This window comes from Microtus oregoni, unplaced genomic scaffold, assembly GCF_018167655.1.
Source record: "Microtus oregoni isolate MIOR12 unplaced genomic scaffold, Mior012 000028F_ref0000031, whole genome shotgun sequence".
Taxonomy (NCBI): Eukaryota; Metazoa; Chordata; class Mammalia; order Rodentia; family Cricetidae; genus Microtus; species Microtus oregoni.
In genome coordinates this window covers 18,192,291-18,212,417 of record NW_024543087.1, presented here as the reverse complement: position 1 = coordinate 18,212,417, position 20,127 = coordinate 18,192,291, and the positions used below count along the sequence as shown (strand labels likewise).

General features: G+C 46.4%; 2 protein-coding genes across 2 annotated transcripts in view; one reads left to right on the top strand and one right to left on the bottom strand.

Moving 5' to 3' along the window:
- Pik3r4 (phosphoinositide-3-kinase regulatory subunit 4) overlaps positions 1-9,002 on the top strand; it is a 60,227-nt gene extending 51,225 nt beyond the window's left edge. Inside the window, exons 16-20 of the mRNA XM_041677446.1 lie at positions 3,263-3,394; positions 6,206-6,306; positions 7,292-7,380; positions 7,612-7,720; positions 8,429-9,002. Coding sequence (XP_041533380.1) covers positions 3,263-3,394; positions 6,206-6,306; positions 7,292-7,380; positions 7,612-7,720; positions 8,429-8,599 — 602 coding nt within the window. The 3' untranslated portion in view covers positions 8,600-9,002. The remainder of the gene's footprint in view (positions 1-3,262; positions 3,395-6,205; positions 6,307-7,291; positions 7,381-7,611; positions 7,721-8,428) is intronic.
- Positions 9,003-11,762: 2,760 nt separating this feature from the next.
- Col6a6 (collagen type VI alpha 6 chain) overlaps positions 11,763-20,127 on the bottom strand; it is a 99,927-nt gene continuing 91,562 nt past the window's right edge. Inside the window, exon 36 of the mRNA XM_041676770.1 lies at positions 11,763-12,021. Within this exon, the coding sequence (XP_041532704.1) occupies positions 11,826-12,021 (196 nt within the window). The 3' untranslated portion in view covers positions 11,763-11,825. The remainder of the gene's footprint in view (positions 12,022-20,127) is intronic.

The window sequence follows — 20,127 nt, the reverse complement described above, 5'->3', positions numbered from 1 at the left end:
TGAAGTGTTTCTAAGTTCGGAAAATCATACACTCTACTGTGACCCTTACCACAAACAGAATACACGTGACTTCTGAAAATTGCCTTTAACCAGTTTTTAAAATTATTTGAAAACTATATTGTTTAGTCTTTGATAATTTCATACATGTGTACATTGTATTTTGATCATATTCACTTCTCACCTCTCCCTGTGCACTCCCACACCCCTTCCCAATGTCATGTTTCTTTAAAAGAAAGAAAAATTGAGTCTAATGTGCTTTGCCCATATGCCTTGGTAGAGGGCACACACCAGATCACTGGTAACCAGAGGCAGCATGCTTCAATCACACCGCCTCTCCTTCTGCTAGCCCGGTCCACTGCTGCCGTCTTCTCTGTTGGTAGGGATCATGAGCCCCTCCTTTCCGTGCTAGACTGTGGACTGGCCTCTCTTGTGTAGACATCCGCAGCTATGTGAGTTCATGACACTGTGCTACCCAGGTCCTCCATGACTGCTTCCGGTCTTCCCGACACGGTGGCTTCTGTGGGGGGCTGTGTAGGGCAGCTCCAACTGAACACTTCTGAGAGTGTGTGAGTTATCCTCCCCATCCTTCTTTTGCTTTACCCTCCATTCATCCCCCTTTTCCCTGTCTTCCCTCTCTTAAGATGTCCCTCCCCACCCCATGGCTCCTTTCTAGTTTCCTGGATTCAAAAGTGCTCCAAGTGTAACACAGTTCTAAGAATCTGATGCTTGGCTCTGTATGAGTGAGAACATGTGATATTGTCTTTCTGGATCTTTATTATGTAAGTGTGATGTTTCTAGTCCCATCTATTTACCCTAAAATTTCCTAATTTCAGTGTTCTATACAGCTGAGTAAAATTTCATTGAGTATAGGTACCACATTTTCATTATCCATTCAACAGTCCATGGGCATCTGAGCTGTTCCATTTCCTAACTATTGGGAATAGAGCAGTAGTGAACATGGATTAGCAGATGTCTCTCCAGGATGGTACAGAGTCCTTTGGGTGTTTGCCCAAGATCAGTATAACTGAATCACACGGTAGATCTGTTTCTAGCCTTTTCCGGAAGCTTCGCACTGACTTCCAGAGAGGCTGTGCCTGTTTGTACTCCCAGCAGCCCTGAGTAAGGGCTCCCCGCTTCTCCCACATCCTCACCAGCCCTGAGAAAGGGCTCCCTGCTTCTCCCACATCCTCACCAGCCCTGAGAAAGGGCTCCCTGCTTCTCCCACATCCTCACCAGCCCTGAGAAAGGGCTCCCTGCTTCTCCCACATCCTCACCAGCCCTGAGAAAGGGCTCCCTGCTTCTCCCACACCCTCACCAGTATCTGTTGTCCTTTTCTTTTAACCAATGTAAAACCCCTCTTCCATTTTCTGTCCCCACTGTTTCTTGCCCTTTTCAGAATGTCACAGGAGTGGAATCATGTGGTGTCCGTGTTATCTCTTTTTATCAAACAAACTCTGTAAGGCTCCTCCATTGTTTTCATGTATGAGGAGTTTTAAGTTATTTTTTCATTTTATTTATGAACAGTTGAGTGCTGACCACCTATGCTCCAATTGGATGACTGAATTGTTTCTAGTTTGGGGCTTTTTTGAGTAAATTTGCAAGTAGGTTTTTGTAAAAAACTTTAATTCTGTTTTTGTAAGGTATATATCCATGAATGGGATTGCTGATTTAAAAAAAAAATTAAATTTCTAGTTTTAATTGCAGTAAAGCTACTGTGTATCTAGGGGATACAATGTGATATTTCAACACATGTTTATACTGATAAATGATTAAATCAGGTAGTTAGGAAGGAAATCTGTCACCACATATTTTGTGATAAAATTATTTAAAACCTTCAGTATTTGGAAAATACTATGCATTGCCATTAATTATAGTGACAGTTCTGTATGTCACTAATTATAATGACAATTCTGTATGCCTCTAATCACCTTATATTGCTTGGCCTTTGCACTGTTTCTCACCACCTTCTCCCCCTTTCCCTCTGTTTTCAAGAGTCACATTTTTCCCATGGTGTGGTGTGTATTTCTTTTGTATTTGAGACAGGGTCCTAATGTAACCAGGCTGGTTGATGATCCCTCAGAATGACCTTGAACTTCTGACCTTCCTGCCTCTGTCTCCCCAGTACTGGGCAACACGACATCTGACTCGTGTGGTACTGGGCGTGGAGCCAGGACTTCATATGCTAGGCAAGCACTCTCCCAGACCCCTCCCTTGCAGACTGCTTTGAATATGCTCCTTGAAAGTACCGTGTTTTCGTCTGTCTCTCATACCCAGACAAGTTAAGGTGTCTGGGCCTGAGTTTAGGTTCCGGATTCCTTAGCTTGCACTCTCCTTATTATCTACCCTTTCCTGTATTCATTTTATGTAACTCTGGAAGATGGTACCATCGAGAGCAGTGCAGAAGAGCGCATAGCCAGCAAGTTCCCGGAGGAAAGCGGTGTCGTAGGCATCCCGAGCAGCTCTAGGAGGCACTGATGCCACCTCTGGCTGTTTCCATCATTGTCATGGAGTGTGGCAGAGAGCCGTGGCGGGACCCACTGTCCTTCTGTCCATCTCGCTTGTGGAATTGGAGACTGCCAAGTTCCGCTTTGCCTTCTCCATGGCCTCTGGTTCTGTGTGTGCCTTGGCAGTTAATAACAGCACCAGTATTTAATGAATTATTCATTTTGAATTTACATTCATTAGACTGCACTGTAATTGCATTATGATAAGTGCTTTATGGCTGTTATTTGATAACCATGGCTGCTATTTGAAACTGGAGAAACAACTTCATGGGGGCAAAGACTTCTCTCTTCCCTTCTTGGCAGTACTGGGAGTTGATTCCAGGGTTATGCACACTAGGCAGGCACTGCCCTGCTGAGCTATAGCCACAATCCTGTTTTTACCAAGTTGCTCAGGCTGGTCTTGAACTTTCTCTGTAGCTCGGGCAGGCCTCAGCCTCCAGAGTAGCTGAGATAGTAGGCCTGTGATACCAGGCCTGGCAACAAAGACTTTATCTCAGTGACCAGAACAGTTCTAAAACGCCTTATCCAGGCTTGGGTATGGTTGTGCATGCCTTTAATCCTGGTACTAGGGAGGTAGAAGCTGGCTTATCTCTTTGAAGCCAGCCTCAAAATACATAGCAAGTTCCAGGCCAGCCAGCAAGACATAGATCAAAAATCTAAAAGTATATTCATCTAAAGGCAACACGTTTGCCATTGTTGTAAATGTGGTGTTGTGTGCTTTGCTTAGATTTTAATGGTTTGTGCCTTTTAAACTTGAGGCACGAGCAGCGGTACCATGGCATGTTGGGACATGAGGTTCCAGTTGCCGATTTCCAGCCACTGCCATCCCTCCAGAGCTCGCATCCGGCGCCTCTCCATGCACCCCTTGTACCAGTCCTGGGTAATTGCAGGTAAGGTGCAGGGCTCACGCTCGGACTGGGAAATTACATTGTGTGTTGTTGCTGAGACTCTTGCTCTTAGAGTTTTTAGTTCACATATGAACCAAGTGCTTGATTCTTTTCATATGGAAGCTGCGCACCATTATTTTTAAGTCAGAACTGACACTGTCAACCGTTACCACTATTCTCCTTTCTTCCACCATCTCTCATCTTAATTTTTAATTTATTTTACATCCACTCCTCAGAAAAGGTAAGGCCTTCCATGGGGAGTCAACAAAGCCTGGCATATCAAGTTGAGGCAGGACCAAGCTCCTACTTCCTACATCAAGGCTAAGCCAGGCATCTCGCCATAGGAAATGGGTTCCTAAAAGCCTCTGTCTCTGCCTCCCAAGTGCTGGGGTTAAAGGCATGTGCCACCTCTTGGCTCTTGAGCTGCCTTTTTAATGTGTATGGGTGTGTTGCCTGCATGCCTGTTATGCACCGCCCTTGGAGGCTGGAAAAAGATGTCATATCACCAGGGACTGGAGGTAGGTTGTAAGTCTAGGAATCAAACCTGGGTCTCTGGAAAAGCAGCCAGTGCTCTTAATTGTAGAGCCATTTCTCCAGCCTCGGTTAGATATATCTTTGAAATTAATTTTCCTTATCTGTAAGGAATGCTTGAAAATACCCTGTAAGAATTGAGGTGAAGCCAGGAAGTGATAGCACTTGGGAGGCAGAAGCAGGTGGATCTCTGAATTTGAGCCAGCTTAGTCTATTAGAGCTAGTTCCAGGACAGCTAGGGCTGTTAAAGAGAGAAACCCTGTCTCAAAAAACAAAACAAAAAGAATCGAGGTTATATCAGTCTAGGCAGCACAGCTGTGCTTGACAGGTACAGCTCCTGGTAGTTTTAGGTTTCTCATCTGTTCTCTTATATATACGGTCCACACTCTGGAGTAAACGTGGGGACAGGAGAAGGCCAGCTAGCACAGCCATTCCCTGGGCACTGTGACATGAGCTGCTCCATTCGCCTCCTTGCCATGATGGACTATTGGTGAGCCAAAATAAACCCGGAGTCATTTTGCTCAGGTCATAGCAATGGATAAATAGACAAATATACCAAGAAACAGCCAAACTCTACCATGGTTCAAATGTTTTGTGTGGGCTTTTCCATCCAGTTAGGATCCCAACAAGGTGGGCTTCTTTCTAAAGGCTCCTGAACACAGGTGTGGGTAGAGAGGCCGGAGGTGCTGTGGGGATCTGGTTATTGGAGTTTACAAAGATGTTGACTAGAAGGGCCGCCTTAAGAGGAACAGTGATTTACTTATGTGGGTGGGGAGGAGAGGGGAGCATGAGCAGGCTCCCACACACCCGAGCACCACATGTGGAGGTCAGGGAAAAATTTCTAGTCCCTTCTCTCCTGCTTGTCTTCGAGGCAGGCTCCCTCCTGTTTCTGTCGCTGAGTTCCATTCTCTAGACTAGTTGCCTTACATGCTCCAGGCCAGTCTCCTGTCTCCACCTGCCATCTGGCCTCTAGAATGCTGGGAGTACAGATGTGCACCACTGCTTTTGGGGCTTTACTTGGATTTAGGGATCAAACATGGGCCATAAAGCTGTGTAGCAAGCACTTTGACCCTCTGAGCCATCTCCCCATCAGGCCAACCCATCTTTGTCCTCTGCTGCTGGTCTACTGTCTGTGCTCTTCATACTTGCTGAATCAACACAGACAATGATTTGAAGTTAGAAGTCTGAGCTGTAAGCGTTCTGTGGGCGGAGTCAGTGTACTGTCAGGCCACATTGGAGGCTGTGGAGACTCCACTGCTTGCTCTTCCTATGTGGTTTGGCTAATGTCCCCTCTTCAGAGCGGAAACAGAGCACTAATAGACTAATTGGTGTTGATCATGAGTCTGCCTCCCTCTTACAGACATGCTTACAATTGTATTTAGGGCCCACTGAATAATCCTGAATAATTCACCCCTTTCAAGCCTTAGTTACATCTTTGAAATCACTTTGTCATTTAAGGCAACATTTACAGGTTCTCTGGAGTAGGACCTGAAGCTTTTTGGTAGCCTTTTTCTCTTTAGATTGCTACAGATCAAGCTTATCTAGAAGCCAGATGGTACAGGAGCCTAGTGTGTGATTCATACAGGCCAGACCTCAGAGAGTGCAGTGCACACTCACCCTGTGCTTTCTCCCGTCATCCCCTTTGTCTGCTCTAGCCTCACTGATTAGTCCATTCTCTTCTGCTTCTTTAGTACCCCACAAGAGTGGAAGCTCCCTACAACAGCAGATTCTTTGCTCTGTTTGCCATCTTCCCCTCAGTCACCAGGACAGGATGAATTCTGGTATATTGTCACTCCCTCCAGCACAGTACCTAAGGGACAGATTCTCCGTCAGATTCCTAGCCGCATCTATCCCTGTCACACAGGTCCTTTAGTTAGATCAAAACGCCGTGAACTTGTGCCTACTTGGTTCATTCTGCCTAAAATGGGCCACCTGCTATTCCATCTGTCCAGCCCTTCTGGGCCTGGGTAGGGCGTTTTGCCTCAGCCCACGAGACAGGCTATTTCCATGTGTCTTTTCTTTTTCCTTTCTCTGTTTATACTGTAGATTCTTGAGGGAAAATCTATGTCATTTGTCTTTCCACTCCGTAGTCTCCTCACGATCTGGCTGGAGTGCAGTACATATTCACTGTCAGCATCTAGAACAGTTTTCTCACCCATCCAATCTGAGAAGCTGTGCTGGGATTTTTGCAGGATGGAAACACGTGGTAATAGGTGCAGCCTGCATTGCATTTGGTGCCCGGATGTGAAAGAAGAGCTAACAGTTCTTGTCTTTGTCTCTCAGCTGTGCAGGGCAACAATGAAGTCTCCATGTGGGACATGGAGACCGGTGACAGGAGACTGACGCTCTGGGCCAGCAGTGCGCCGCCACTGTCTGAATTACAGGTTTGTCGCCAGTGTTCACTGCACCTCCATCCTAAGCATCGTTAGGCATTTTAGCCAGCATGCTCTTAGGAATTTTATATCTAATTTGTGTTTTTAATAACATGAACTACCATGTGACCATTGTGCCTGTTTTCTCATTCTTTTAGCTTGCTGGGCCTGCTCCATTGGATGTTTGGGACTCCGCACTGGAGCTCCTGTAGATACAGATCAAGCAAAGCTTATTTACTGGAGAATGCAGAGGGTCCCCTGGCTTAGGGTTTCTCTCTACATGGTGGTGTAAAAGGAATATGCATTCACTAGTATAAGCTTTGAATTTTGATCTTTTCCCAGGCTAGTGGCCTGTGCTCTGGTCCTCTTGTGATGCTGAGTGTGGCAGTGAGCTGTAGCTCCTGGTCAGGCCATAAAGGTGAACAGCCAGTTTTCTAGATTAGAAACAGCCCTGGGCTAGATCCCCAACACAGATTGAGCATCTGTACCTTGTAGGAGTGGTTCTTGGGATAGATTTGGTCTTATTTCCAGGAGTGTCTTGACAACCTAGCTAAGCGTAGGAAAGGTTTGATCCCCGCTTACTTAGGTCTCTTGGAAAGTGTTCTGAAGTTACCATCTTACAGGGTCTGACTGTGTAGCCCAGGCTGGCCTTGAGCTGGTGATTCTGACTCTTCCTCCCAGAGCACTGAAACTACTGGTGCACACCACCGTGCTCGGCCTGGGGGTCTTTTGGGAGTGGACATTGGACACAGAGCCTTGCACTGCTGTGTGAATGTTCTACCCTGAGCTATGCCTGCAGCCCTTCAAAGCAGTTAGTTAGGGCCTGCAGTTTCCCCCTGGAGAGAAGGATGAGAGACCATTTACACCGGTCACATGTCTTGAAGTATGAGCTGCCTGTACAGCTATTGACAGTTAATTCACTTCTACTAAAGATGACTTTGTCATTTATGGAATATGCTGATGTCTTTTATTTGACCTCATGTTTCTTCCTTTCAAGCCTTCCCCTCATAGCGTCCATGGCATCTACTGCAGTCCTGCAGATGGAAATCCTATCCTGTTGACAGCTGGCTCAGACATGAAAATAAGGTGCCGTGTCTCAAAGACTGCTCTAGATTTAAACATGAAAGGATGCTTTGGTTTATAAAAGAGGTCCTCGGTGTTGGTTGTGTGATGTTAAACTCATCAGGACCTTGCCAGACAGCTATTGATGCCATGCTACTGATTCTAGCAAAATCTTTTCCTAATACATTAATTGTTTTTGTGTAAGCCAATAATATTAACTGTAGCTCTTACCACCGTTTATTTCCTCTCCCTTAGGTTCTGGGACTTGGTTTCCCCAGAAAGGTCCTATGTTGTAGCTGGAAGCGCGAGTCCTCCGTCTGTGTCCTACTACAAGAAGATAATAGAAGGCACAGAAGTCGTCCAGGTATGGGACTTGGTTTCCTCTAACACTGTGGGCCCGAAGATGGCTTTGACTAGGATTGATAATTGAAGGTTTTTTTAAAGACTGTCTTTCTTTCTGTGGTGGGAAGAATGGGCCAGGAGCCAGGGTCTGGCCCCGCAGCTGTTCGCTGTTCTTGCTTCTCGGTCCTCAGTGATGGGGTTGTACCTGGACACCATCGCACCTCACTCTCTCACGTTTAAACGTTTAAAGATGAATTTTATCACGGTATAAAAAGGACCAGGAAATACATTAAGAAATACTGCTTTCCTTTTACGAGTGAGAAGGTTAGTAACAGGTTACTAGGAAGGTTAGCTTTTGTCCCAGATTACATAGTTAACAGGAAATTGAGACCCCAGCATGGCCATTGACTCCCCACCTCCAAAAGCACGTGTTATTGACCTAGAGAATATGGGATATGCTGGCCAGAGTAGGCATTCTATAAGAGTGTTTAAAAACGCCAGAATATCAAGTGTATATCTCTATTCCTTCAATGTTAATGTGCACACAGACTTTGCTGACCCATTTATACAATCTAATGATTGGGGACCTCAAAGGTTACTCTGGATTTTTTCTCTCTGCTGCTTGACGACTTTAAACAGGTGTTAACTTCCTAGCTACAGGATACGTCAGGAGGTAGAATCCGCACAGGTTTAACTTGAAGCCTTTGTTTTGATTTTGGATTTCTAACAGGAAATTCAGAATAAGCAGAAGGTAGGACCAAGTGATGACACCCCTCGAAGGGGCCCAGAGTCTCTTCCCGTGGGACATCATGACATCATCACAGACATTGCCACCTTCCAGACAACTCAGGGCTTCATCGTGACTGCTTCTAGAGACGGGATTGTGAAGGTGTGGAAATAATCCTGCGGACTTGTAGAAAATGTTGTAAAAATTATAAATGTACCATAATTCAAGAAAAGGATTTCTGGAGAACATGGTTTTTGAAGTGTCTGGACTACTGTTTCATGGCTAAACAAATCTCAGCCACCGTGGGTAAGGCTGACAGGGCACACTTATTCATGTGCATCTCTGAAGAGTTGGCCAGATAGCACAGTCTGGAAGTTCTCACTGTATATGGAACAGGTGAGGAATGTAAAAAATGAAGATGAATATGATGTCAGTTTATTTTGTATGGAAAATGATTATAAGCTATTATATAAACATACTTTTGTTATTATAAATGCTATTCAAACTGCAAGTAAATCTATTCAAGCATCCTGAGAATTGGGGCGTGTTGGGGCAACATTACAGTAGTAAACAGAAGCAGGGATGAACTATGACGGGGGCTGTTGCTCCTCTCCTACAAGTGTAGTGGACAGTGGCCCTGAGTCGAGTTCCTGTGCATCAGCTCGAGAGCAGTGTGGCCCTGCCTGACCATCATTGTTCTAGGCTCTACCAAAATCCCATCAATGTGTTTTCCAATAGAAATTACTTAATTAATGCACAAACAAGAGAATGCTCCAGTTAAAAACATGTCAAACTTTCTAAGGTCCATAGCTGCTTTTCCAGTCAGATAGAACTTTGGAAGACAACCCAATTCTCTTCACCTTAAAAAGGGCTTATGGTGTTCAGAATATTCTAATTTGAAGTTAGTTTGAGGACAAATGCAGCTGAGTTGTAAATACCACGCACATTTTCATAACCCTCTGTTCTATACAGACCCGCTTGGTTCCCGACAGTTGGCATGTCCCGTTTCTGGATGGCTTAGACTGCAGAGGTGTGACGAGATGCCAGTCATTCAGAAGGTCAAAGTTGGCAGTGTTGGCTCTGACTGGAGTTGTAGACTTTAGGGGCTTGGCATGGTCACTGCTCAGTTGTACATCTTGTGTGCTAAGACCAGAGAGTTGTAGGGGGTGCGCGGGAGGGTTGTCCCATGGCGAATGGGCCTCAGGCATGGAGCAGTTGGGTAACGGAGTGTTTGGCAGAGACCTGGCCTCATCCTCCATTTACTCCCCATTGCTCCCACACGTGTCCTACAAGTCACCCTCTTTGAAAGAAGTATTTCCCTGAATTGGTTCTGACGCGTGGTCTCGTGCTAATGGGCAGCAGACCCACTGTGGTCAGTTACAGGTATTTTGAAGCCCAGTGCACCAGTGGTGCTGACTGTTTCCCGACTTAACTTCAGCCTTACTACATTTAGTCAACTTAGTTTTTTCCCATTTCTACTTTTTGGAGACAGAAGTCATAAATCTAGGGATTTGAGGTCTTAAAAGTTTTAATTTGTCTGTACGTGTGTATGTGTGGTACCCTGGAAGTCCAGATGAGGGCGTCTGATCTCCTGGAGCAAGAGTTACAGGCAGCTGTGAGCCTGGAGGGCTGGGAACTCAACTCCTGCTCTTGGAAGGAGCAGCCTCTTAACTGCCAACCCATCTCTAATGCCAGGGACTGACTTTTCAAAAAATGAATGATTTCAGCAATCTTCAGACCTTTAATCTGCTAAGGATTAAAAATATGGCCCCAAATGCTAAAATAATTTTAATCAAGTAATTTTTTAAATGTACTGTAACTTACCAACACAGAAAAAATAGACATTTTCAAAGTATCTCCAACAATAAGTATCTGTTCAACCAAAGTTACTTAGAAAAGCCCTGCTTTTAAAAGCCCTCTTAAATATTGCTCAGCAATTTCCCGTGATGAATCTTCCTGAGCCTCGGAGCACCTTTAGGATACATGAAGCCGACGTGCACCTGAGTACAGACTGGCTGTCACTCCCAGGCCTCATGCTCCTCAGAGGTTCTGGGAGCTGTCCGCATGCAGTTGCCTGGGAGTGGTGGCACAAAGGTTCTAAAGGAAAAAATACTGCCCATGGTTCGTGCTTCCAGATTCCCTGAACAGAGGTACCGAAAGAAAATCTGAACACACTCTGCTGGCCTCTGGTGTCAGTAACTACTTTCCACACATCCACACACAGCTTCCTTTCTGAAGACCGACATTCCGCCTGGTGGCGCCATCACTGCCAGCTGGAGAGCCAGCTGTGAACCGAGGTGAGGTTTGAACAGTGAACATAGTGCCGCTTTGATGTTTAGTTGTTGAAATAGCCTCATCCTAAGAATAAAGGAATGGGTGGGGATGGGAGACGAAGCCATGATGGAATACTAGAGAGGCTGGACTCTAAGACGTCCTGCTGACTTTACTCTAGCCTCTGGTGTTTGATCAAGTTTCAGGGGTTTTCTTACACCCCAAGCTCAGTGCCATTTAAGTGTCACTCTGAGCTCTGCCAGTCCTGTTTGGTGCTGCTCACTGTGGCTCAAATGCTTGCTACCCAGTGGGTAAAGCAACTCAGAGCCCAAATCATGGCACTGTGTGTTGTCAGTCTTCCTGTCTGGGGAACAAATGGACTGGTAAAGGTTTAATAAATGACCTTAGCAGAGAGCCCTGAGACAGGTTGCCAGGAAGTCCCGAACAGAACGCGGAGCCCAGGAGCGTGACTCGGGTTCCCGGAGAACCGGTGAGTTTCTCAGAGTTTAGGAAGAGCGAGAGCTGGAGAGAGCCACTCCCTGCTTCCTACCAGACTAGGCAGACAACTCTAGGAGGCCAGAGGCACAAGCCTGCCCCAGGCCAGCCAGTCTGCCAAGACAATGCTGAAATGGAAGTCAGGAAGGTGAGATTTCCAAAACCAGGACATACAAACAGCATCAGTTTCTTGGGTGAATGTTTGAGAACTCCACGACATTAAATGTCTGATAAAACAGATGAACATTAAAGGGGCAGCTTGGAAAAGAGCAGAGGGTTGCAATTTAAAGTTTACATGCATACATTGCTAAAATATCAACTTCAAAATTAGGTCTCCATTCAACATTTCAAAACACAACCTTCAATCTTCCATCTCCTAATGGTAATAGTTCCAACTATCATTCTCAGAGTGCTGGGATTGTCTGTCAGGAGTCGTCAAGTAAACCTACAAGATTCACCTTAATACCGTGAGTGTAGGGGTCGAGGTACCTGATTGTCTCCAGCCACGGACTTGTTTTTCCTCTGGAGCAGCCATCCAGATGCTGGTGTGCAGCCGGTTAAGTACCTCAGAGTTCAGGAGTGGGTTTGGTTCAGAGTCAGACCATGGCTAAATCCCCAAGGCTTTTCGATCACTTCATTTGCCATGTGCAAACGTAGCTTTGGTCACCCCTTTCCCGTGTTTAAAGGTATAGAATCTGCTCCTGGAAAGACTTGAAATAGCATCTCGGCCCCGTCTCAGTGCACTTGAAAGACGTTTTTTATCTTGAAAGAGCTTTGCTGCCTCCGATGCGTGCTCTTTGAGGATAGCTCTCTGTGGTTCTGAGACATAGCTGCACAGCAGAAGAGAAGAGTGTGAGGAAGCCCTCCCGGCTCCCCATTTCCCTTTCTTCCTCACTGCACCCCCTCCAGGGTAACTTGTAAGAATCTCTAAAGTAGAGGTTTACATTGGTCTACCGTAGTGCTTCTAAACCTACCCAATGCTGCAACCCTTTAATACAGTTCCTCTTGCTGTGATGACCTCCCCCCCCCCGCCAATTCCATTGCTACTGCATAACTGTAATTTTGCTACTATTATGAATCGTAATGTAAATATTTGATATGCAGGATATCTGATATGTGACCCCAAGGGGGTCACAACTCACAGGTTGAGAACCACTGGCCTAGCAGAAATTAACAAATTTAACATCTTAAAGTATGCAGAAGTGTAATTCCAGTGTCAGAATTTCTCCTTCGTGGAGCACATTCCATTCCAGATTTCCACGTGGTTGGTCTTGCTAATTACTGACACTTTGGGTCAGACAGTGCCTCACCTATTTCCCAGTTCCTCTCGCCCTCCCTACCTTTCAGTAGACACTTATCTTCCTCATAACTCTTAGCATGGTCAGAGTCTTCCACGTCTTATAGACAGCTTCATGACCTGCAGTCCACACTTCTACCACCCAGGGTAAGTTTCAGGGGACAGCACCACCTCCCATAGTCATTCTCAGTGTTTGTCTAGTGTCGGGCTGTGTGGATGCCACTCTCCCTCCCACCATCTGCCCTGCAGAAGGCAGGTAGGTGTGTTATGGACGACACAGATCACAACAGAACTGTTTGGCGGGTGCATAACAAGTCCTGGGGTTAGGAGTACCCCCCAAAACAAGCAGCTAAAGCAACAGCTGCTGTCAAGTCTTGTTGCCATGGTTCTCATTTGGGTACAAAGAGAATGAAGTATAAAGAGGTGACAGTGGCAGAGCTACAGCTGTACCCCACCATCCCTAAGTCTAAGGCCAGGGTGAACGTGCGCTGAATTAGACTTTTACTTAAGACATTATTGCAAATTCAAAATTCTTGGAATTGTGGTCAGGAAAAGTCAAGATCAGAACTGTGGAATCCATTCTGGTCTGCTTTACGGCCACCCTGCTAGCTGTAAAATGCACCCAGCCTCTCACAAACACCAGTGTGCAGAGAACGAGCACAGCGGGAAAATACAGGGAAGATGTGGATTTTCCGTGTCTTGAGTGCATGCACACCCTGCCAGAGGCCCACCTCACACCGCTTCCTTTTCTTTCGTCTAGAAAGAGTGAGGTGGCAGAAACAAAGAAGACCATGCCACCCACAGACTAGCTCTGCCTGAGCTTCTGACACGGCTCATGGTGTCCCTCAGTCCTTCCCACCTATGCTTCTGGAGACAAAGTTGACCGAGCACCCAGGAGTAGGAACAGCAGCCATGGCTCAGCAGCAGCCTGCAGTCTCCTCACACCTGCCCATTTCCACACTAAATATTACAAATTGGATTTTCCCAAGTCACAATTATCTATATGCATAGAACATGATTATTGATCATGGAAGAGGAATTCTTTTAAATAGCTCTGAAGAGGAGGATAGTTGGAGATAGGTGCTGTGAAGGGGGATGGGAAATGGGGTGGATTTTTAACTGGGGGTATGTGATAATGCGAGGGGGGAAGAAGGTGAGAGAAAAAAGTTTTGAAAAAACATACAGGGACATTTCATAAGTGTACATATATATATGTGTGTACATATACATGTTTTGTGTGTCTATATTTTAATGGTCTTACAACACGGGGTGATGGTGCTATCCCCAAGAGCTATGCCCCATCTAGCAAAAACCGCAGTCCCAGGCTAAGGGAACCCCCCTTCAAGTTGTTGGTCAGGAGAATACAAGTTTCCCTAACAATATGAGCTGTTGCCGATGTTCTTGGTTGCCTATGGAAACTGAAGTTTAGAGCCTATTGCCGAGATGCCATGCACTTTGGGCGCGGGACTTGGAGGAATTTGGCTGGAACTGATCTGGAAGCCTTCCTCAAGAACAGCTCTTAGTAGTAAAAGGTGCTATGCAAGCTACTGAGAGAGAGGAGCAGTCCTACCCACTGCCTGTGAGCCACAGTGACTGGGCCACCAAGCTATCTCGGATGGTGCAGTAATGGCCCCCTTTGTTGGATGACCAACAGCTATCTAACTGAACTTAAGGCCTGCTCAGTGGGAGAGAGTTCACACTTATTACTGTAGACCAGGCCACCTACCCATGGCTGGAGAGGTCACAGATTCCAGAGGAGAATGTTCTACTGAAATTTCCTTAAACTAATACAATTCCTAACCTAAATGTTTATTTTTATGCCGATAGAAGAATATCGCTCAGCCTCACCAAAGAAGCTGCTTTCTGCAGCAGAGACTGCTATAAAGATCCACAATGCTTCAAGTGCAGAGAATAAGTCAGTGGGGTACCCAACCCCAACAGATCCATCTGCAATGCAATCCCTGTGCCTCTCCTGGAACACTGTAAAAGAGAGGGTGGGGAGATTTTAAGAGCCAGAGGATCAGGGTGCCTGCTCCTACATAGCGCCCCCTAGACATGGCAGTGGAAATGCACACACGATCTCTCAACAGTATGCTTGCAGGAACAAGTCCCGCATCCTGACAACAGTGGAATGTCCACGTGCATGGGCAAACTACACAAGCTCCCGCCCTTGGGCGGAGAGCTGCAGGGGCCGATGGCTTCTGAGAGTGGGAGAAACAGCTTCCTCCAGGGACAAGCTCCCTCAGAGGTTCTCCAATCCTGAGTGATCAACCCTGCACACGTACATATGGCCAAGGTTAAGTGGACCCAGAGGTTGCTTATGTATGTGTGCATATAGTGTGTAATTTGTGTAACAAGAATTCGTGGATTTGGGAGGGAGGATTTGGAAGGAGTTGGAGGCGTGAAGCGATGTCGATGCAGTACTTGTGAGTGAGATTCTCTAAAGACTTAAAATTTCCATGTATTTACACCATGCGTTTTTATTATATTCATCCACCACTACCCTCCAATTTCCTTTACTACCCCCATCCCATTTTGTTCCCAACTTAATGTCCTTTTTTGTTATTAATAATCCTTAGCCCAAATAGTGCTGCCTATATGCACATGGGTATGCAGCCATCCCTGCATGGGACCTGTACACCATCCAGTGTCACTTCCCTCCCTGCAAGGGATTTCTTTTGAGTCTCAAGTGCACTGTTCTCTCAAGGCTTGGTTCTCTCCGTGTATGTCATTCTCCTTCCTCTCCCACCTCCTTTATTATTTTACCTCTCTTAGCTTTGTTAAAGAAACAACAGCTAGAGAGAGTTTGTTCCCAAGCACCCGCTTAGGGCAGCTCACCTGTCTTACTCCAGCTCCAACACCTTTGGCCTCTGAGGGCACCCACACTCATGTGCACATACTCACCACTGGCTATGCATGCATATATTTAAAAATCTTTAAAAAAAATCATTAGCTTGGCAATACTTTTAAGCCGGATCCTGGTACCTTTTTCTCTAAAGGGTCAAACACATTAAAAAGCCTTTTTGTTGTTGATGGATTTGTATGTGTGTTCCCTGCAAGTGTGTGTGCACCTCTGGATGCACATGTGGATTTGTATGTGTGTATGTGCACCCGTGGATGCACATGTGGATTTGTATGTGTGTTTCTGCGTGTGTATGTGCACCCGTGGATGCACATGTGGATTTGTATGTGTGTCCCTGCATGTGTATGTGCACCCGTGGATGCACATGTGCAGGTCAGAGCACACCCTCTGGAATTGCTCCCCAGGCAGCGTCTATCTTCTGTTTGAGACAAGGTCTCTCACTGACTGGTAGTAAGTGGCCTATGGGTGTCCAGGTCCTGTTGCACCTGCCTCTCATATGGGTTCTGGAGATTCAAACTCAGACCCTCAGTGTTTACAAGGCAAGTGTTTGCATACTGAGCTCATGCCTTCTCTTCGGGTCTCCTTTTTCTACTATGTTATAGATGGACATCTGTATTTGCTAAAGCATTTGATAAGGATCACTTGACTACCTAGTGTTGTTTCTGTCTTTCCTGTTATGTCTTGTTGAAGGGAATTCTTTGCTGATTGGTAACTCCAACCACAGGCGTTCTGGGCAGAAATAGGATGAAATTATTCAATTTTTCAACTTGAGCCCTAGTAAAGCTTGTAGAAAGCAAGATGTGGCATGTTCTAGATAAAAACGGGGGACAGGTGGGGACTAACTGTAGATCTCCGTTCTTTGTGGTCACAGATTCCCCATCTGTGCAGATAAACAGGAGACAGCTATGCTATACTTGATGACTGGAGGCACCGAGCTGAATGACGCAGATAAGGCCATTTCTATTTAGAACTCTTTTGATGGTAATAATCGTGCACTTTGGAAGGCAAACATGCGGCAGTGGTGGCTGTCGGTTCATGCGGCAGTGGTGGCTGTCGGTTCATACGGCAGTGGTGGCTGTCCATTTTTACCATCCACCCTTCCAGGCTCTGCTTGCCCGTTTGGGAGTCTGGCACAGTATGTAGGTGGCGTTGTGTCTTTTACTATCTTGGAGCAGAGCTAAGTGCTTACACAAAGCTGTCCTGCAGTCTCGCCCTCTGGCCATCTGTCTTCGTGGTTGCTGGTGGCGAGTGTAGGGGCCCTTCTTCTCCATCTGTTATGGAACAGCTTCTGTGTGTCTTTCCCAAAACCTCTACTGCAGACTGATCTAACAGTTCCAGTGCGGTTCCCTCTCAGGATGGCAGGTATCTCCAGTGCGGGTCACTGTCAGGATGGCGGGTATCTCCAGTGTGGGTTACTGTCAGGATGGCGGGTATCTCCAGTGCGGGTCCCTCTCAGGATAGTGGGTATCTCCAGTGCAGGTCACCCTCAGGATGGCAGGTATCTCCAGTGCGGGTCCCTCTCAGGATGGCGGGTATCTCCAGTGCGGGTCACTGTCAGGATGGCGGGTATCTCCAGTGCGGGTCCCTCTCAGGATGGCGGGTATCTCCAGTGCGGGTCACCCTCAGGATGGCGGGTCTCCAGTGCGGGTCACTGTCAGGGCATCCAGCTGGCTGCACCTTGTGTCTCCCAGGCATTCTATTCTCCTCAATCCTGTGTTTCTTTCTGCCTCCCTCCTCTGGAAAGGTCGAGGCACGGAGCTTCAGAGGCACCTGTGTGGCTGCTTTCATCACAATTTTTGGTTACTTAGAGAAGGCCTGGGGAGTTCTGGGTGGTTACACCATCAGGGAGTTCACAGACTGGTATAAATTTCACATCCCTATTCCTTGATGCCCCAGCCACTTGACTATTTTAGATTCAGGGGAGAAGCTGAGCCTCTTGTGTATCTAGGACACTGGAGAAGGAGAAATTACCTGTCCAAAAGCCCTGTGGATCCTCTTCTCCCCACTCATCTTGCTCTTCCAACAAAGCAGTTTCTAGAATTGCCTCTTGAGTGTGTAGTAGGTTGGCTCTGACACCTGCCTTTGTGCTCTGAGCTGGCTACATATTTGTGAAGCCCAGTGAAGAACAAAAATTCAAGCCTGAGTCAAAAGGCAGAATAAAAACTTTTTCTTCTATGGATGTCCCCTCTCCCTGCCCATGGCAATTTTTCATTTGTCATTTAACACTGAGCTCTGGCACGGGGAAGCACAACCCTTCTGGTGACCCCATCCCACGTCTTGGCCTGCCATCCTCTAGACAGATGGCCAGAAACCGAGCCCCTTTCCTCCGCTATCCTAGCCCCTGGATACACAGTGCCCGCAAATATCACCACCTTCTTGCCAGGAATGCTGATTGGAGAGGAACAAAGACAAATGTAGGGATGTCACCAGCTCAAACTGGTTCCCAGTACAGAGTTCCTGGCCACAAGCCTCCTATGAAGAGAGTGGAGAAGAAAGACCGAGTAAACCAGAAGATGCCACAGTGGCTGGTTCAGGGGAGGCAGCAATAGGGAGATTGCAAGTGAGCACAGGCTAAATCCCGAGGGCTTCATCTTTCCATCGCTTAGAAAACCCGATTTCAAAACTAAGAGCAGTTGCAGAGAACAACGCCTACACACACAGCCCCCCAGAATGCCTTGAGGCTGCTTTCGCACCTGCCACTCCTTCCTCAGCCTTTTTACCCCAGCCATAAGGTTTCCTCCTCCACACCAAAGTCAGTCGGCTCACCCATCCAGTCATAGCCGATCCCTCTTCCTCAGTTCCGGGCACTTGCAGTAGGGGGAGCCCTACTCTTGTACGGACTTCATAGGTTGCTTCAGGCTGGACTTCAGGAAGTTTTTGCTGCTGGACAGTTCCCCTGGATCTCTTACTGCTGTAGGGGAGCTGGAGCCTCCAGACAGGGGTTTCTGGGGGATTCTTAGCACCTAGGCTGGAATGATTGGCAGCCACACAGACTAGAATGCACACACTTCAGGGGAGGCACAATGCCAGCGATGTCTGTCTAAGTGTGAGTCAGGTGATGGTGTTTGATTGTGGCCAGTGTATTATTGTGTATTGGTTCACTGTGGCTTACCGCAGAACTGCTGCTATCTCTCTGATGGCTCAGTGGGTTAAGACCTTGCTACACAAGCTTGAGGACTGGAATTCAGATCCCCAGAACTCATGAAGGTGTGTTTAACAGTCTGCCTGTAATTCCATCATGGCAGGGGATAAAGACAGGGAATAAAAACATCAAGCTACCTCATGGAGGGAATTTGCTTATATATATTCATATATATAATATATGTATATGAATATATATAATATATGAATATATAAGCAGGCTGATCAAGGAAGACATTTGAGGTCGACATCAGGCCTCTACACATACGCACATGTACACATCCATGCACACACGCATACAACACACACACAAGCAAAGACGCATCTAAGTCTGGGTTTGCAACCGTCATACATGTTATTTTCAGATTCTCTAGCAAGCTTCTCGTAAAGACATTCTTTCCTGCACACCAGGACGCCCAAACGTTCGTTTCAATCACTTCAATTGTCCACACTCAAATTTCCCCTGATGTTCTCCAAATCACTTTTATATAGGCTTTTTTTTTCTTCCCTCTGATCTAGGATCCAATTAAAGTTCACAGAATTACAGTTGGCTGCCCTCGCTTTAGTTCTCTCATTCCAGAACCCTTCATCCTTACTTATCCCTTTATTCATAAGACCTATGATCTAATAACTCCACGTCCTGGGGTTGCCCAGTGATTTCCTCCTCATTAGCCTCAGGTCAAACATTTCCAGCAAGAACTTCACGCGGGTGATGCACTGCATGTTCCAACCCATCACCTCAGAATGTACATAATACCAGCACCGCAGGGGCCATGCGGCACAAGCACCTGTCCACTAATGATTGTTGTAACCTGATAACCAGTCATTATATTTGTAAGTAGCGTTATGATTACAAATTGGTGACCTTTTTCTTATCCAACATTCTAGATTATCTAGTATATAAAGAAAAGGTTTTTCTCTATCCTTCTTTTTGAGAATGTGTATAGATTTATAGATTTAAACCATGCAATGTGGGCCCAGCAAGATGGCTCAGCAGATAGAGTACTTGTTGTGCAACCTGATAACTCAGGTTAGACTGCTGGATCCCACAGTGAATGCTAGAGAACAGCTCCCCAAAGTTAGACTGCTGGATCCCAGAGTAGATGCTAGAGAACAGCTCCCCAAAGTTAGACTGCTGGACCCCATGGTGAACACTAGAGAACAGCTCCCCAAAGTTAGACTGCTGGATCCCAGAGTGGATGCTAGAGAATAGCTCCCCAAAGTTGTCCTCTGACCGCCACACACACACGCACATGCACGCACGCACGCGCGCGCGCCTTGATCATGCACATGCCATGCATACAGTAATGCATTAACTGAGCCACTCAGTGCATTCTAATCCATCGCCTTCATTCTTTCTGGAGTTGCAGCTGTCCAAGATTAGGCCCATGGGAATCATGTCAAACCAACTCACTTAACCTTTTGACACGACACTGTTAGTTTTGTTTTGTTTTTTTCATACTGTTTTTGCTTTCTGGAATAACTCTGGAATGTCTCAGGCTGGAATTGGAGTTTCCTCACCAGATCCTGGACATGTCTCAGGCACCAAGAAACCCTGGTTCCTTTGAATGCACAATGCTGTTTGGAAACCAAGATCTGGCCACTGGGCATGCTCATTGCCACTGGGATGTCCCA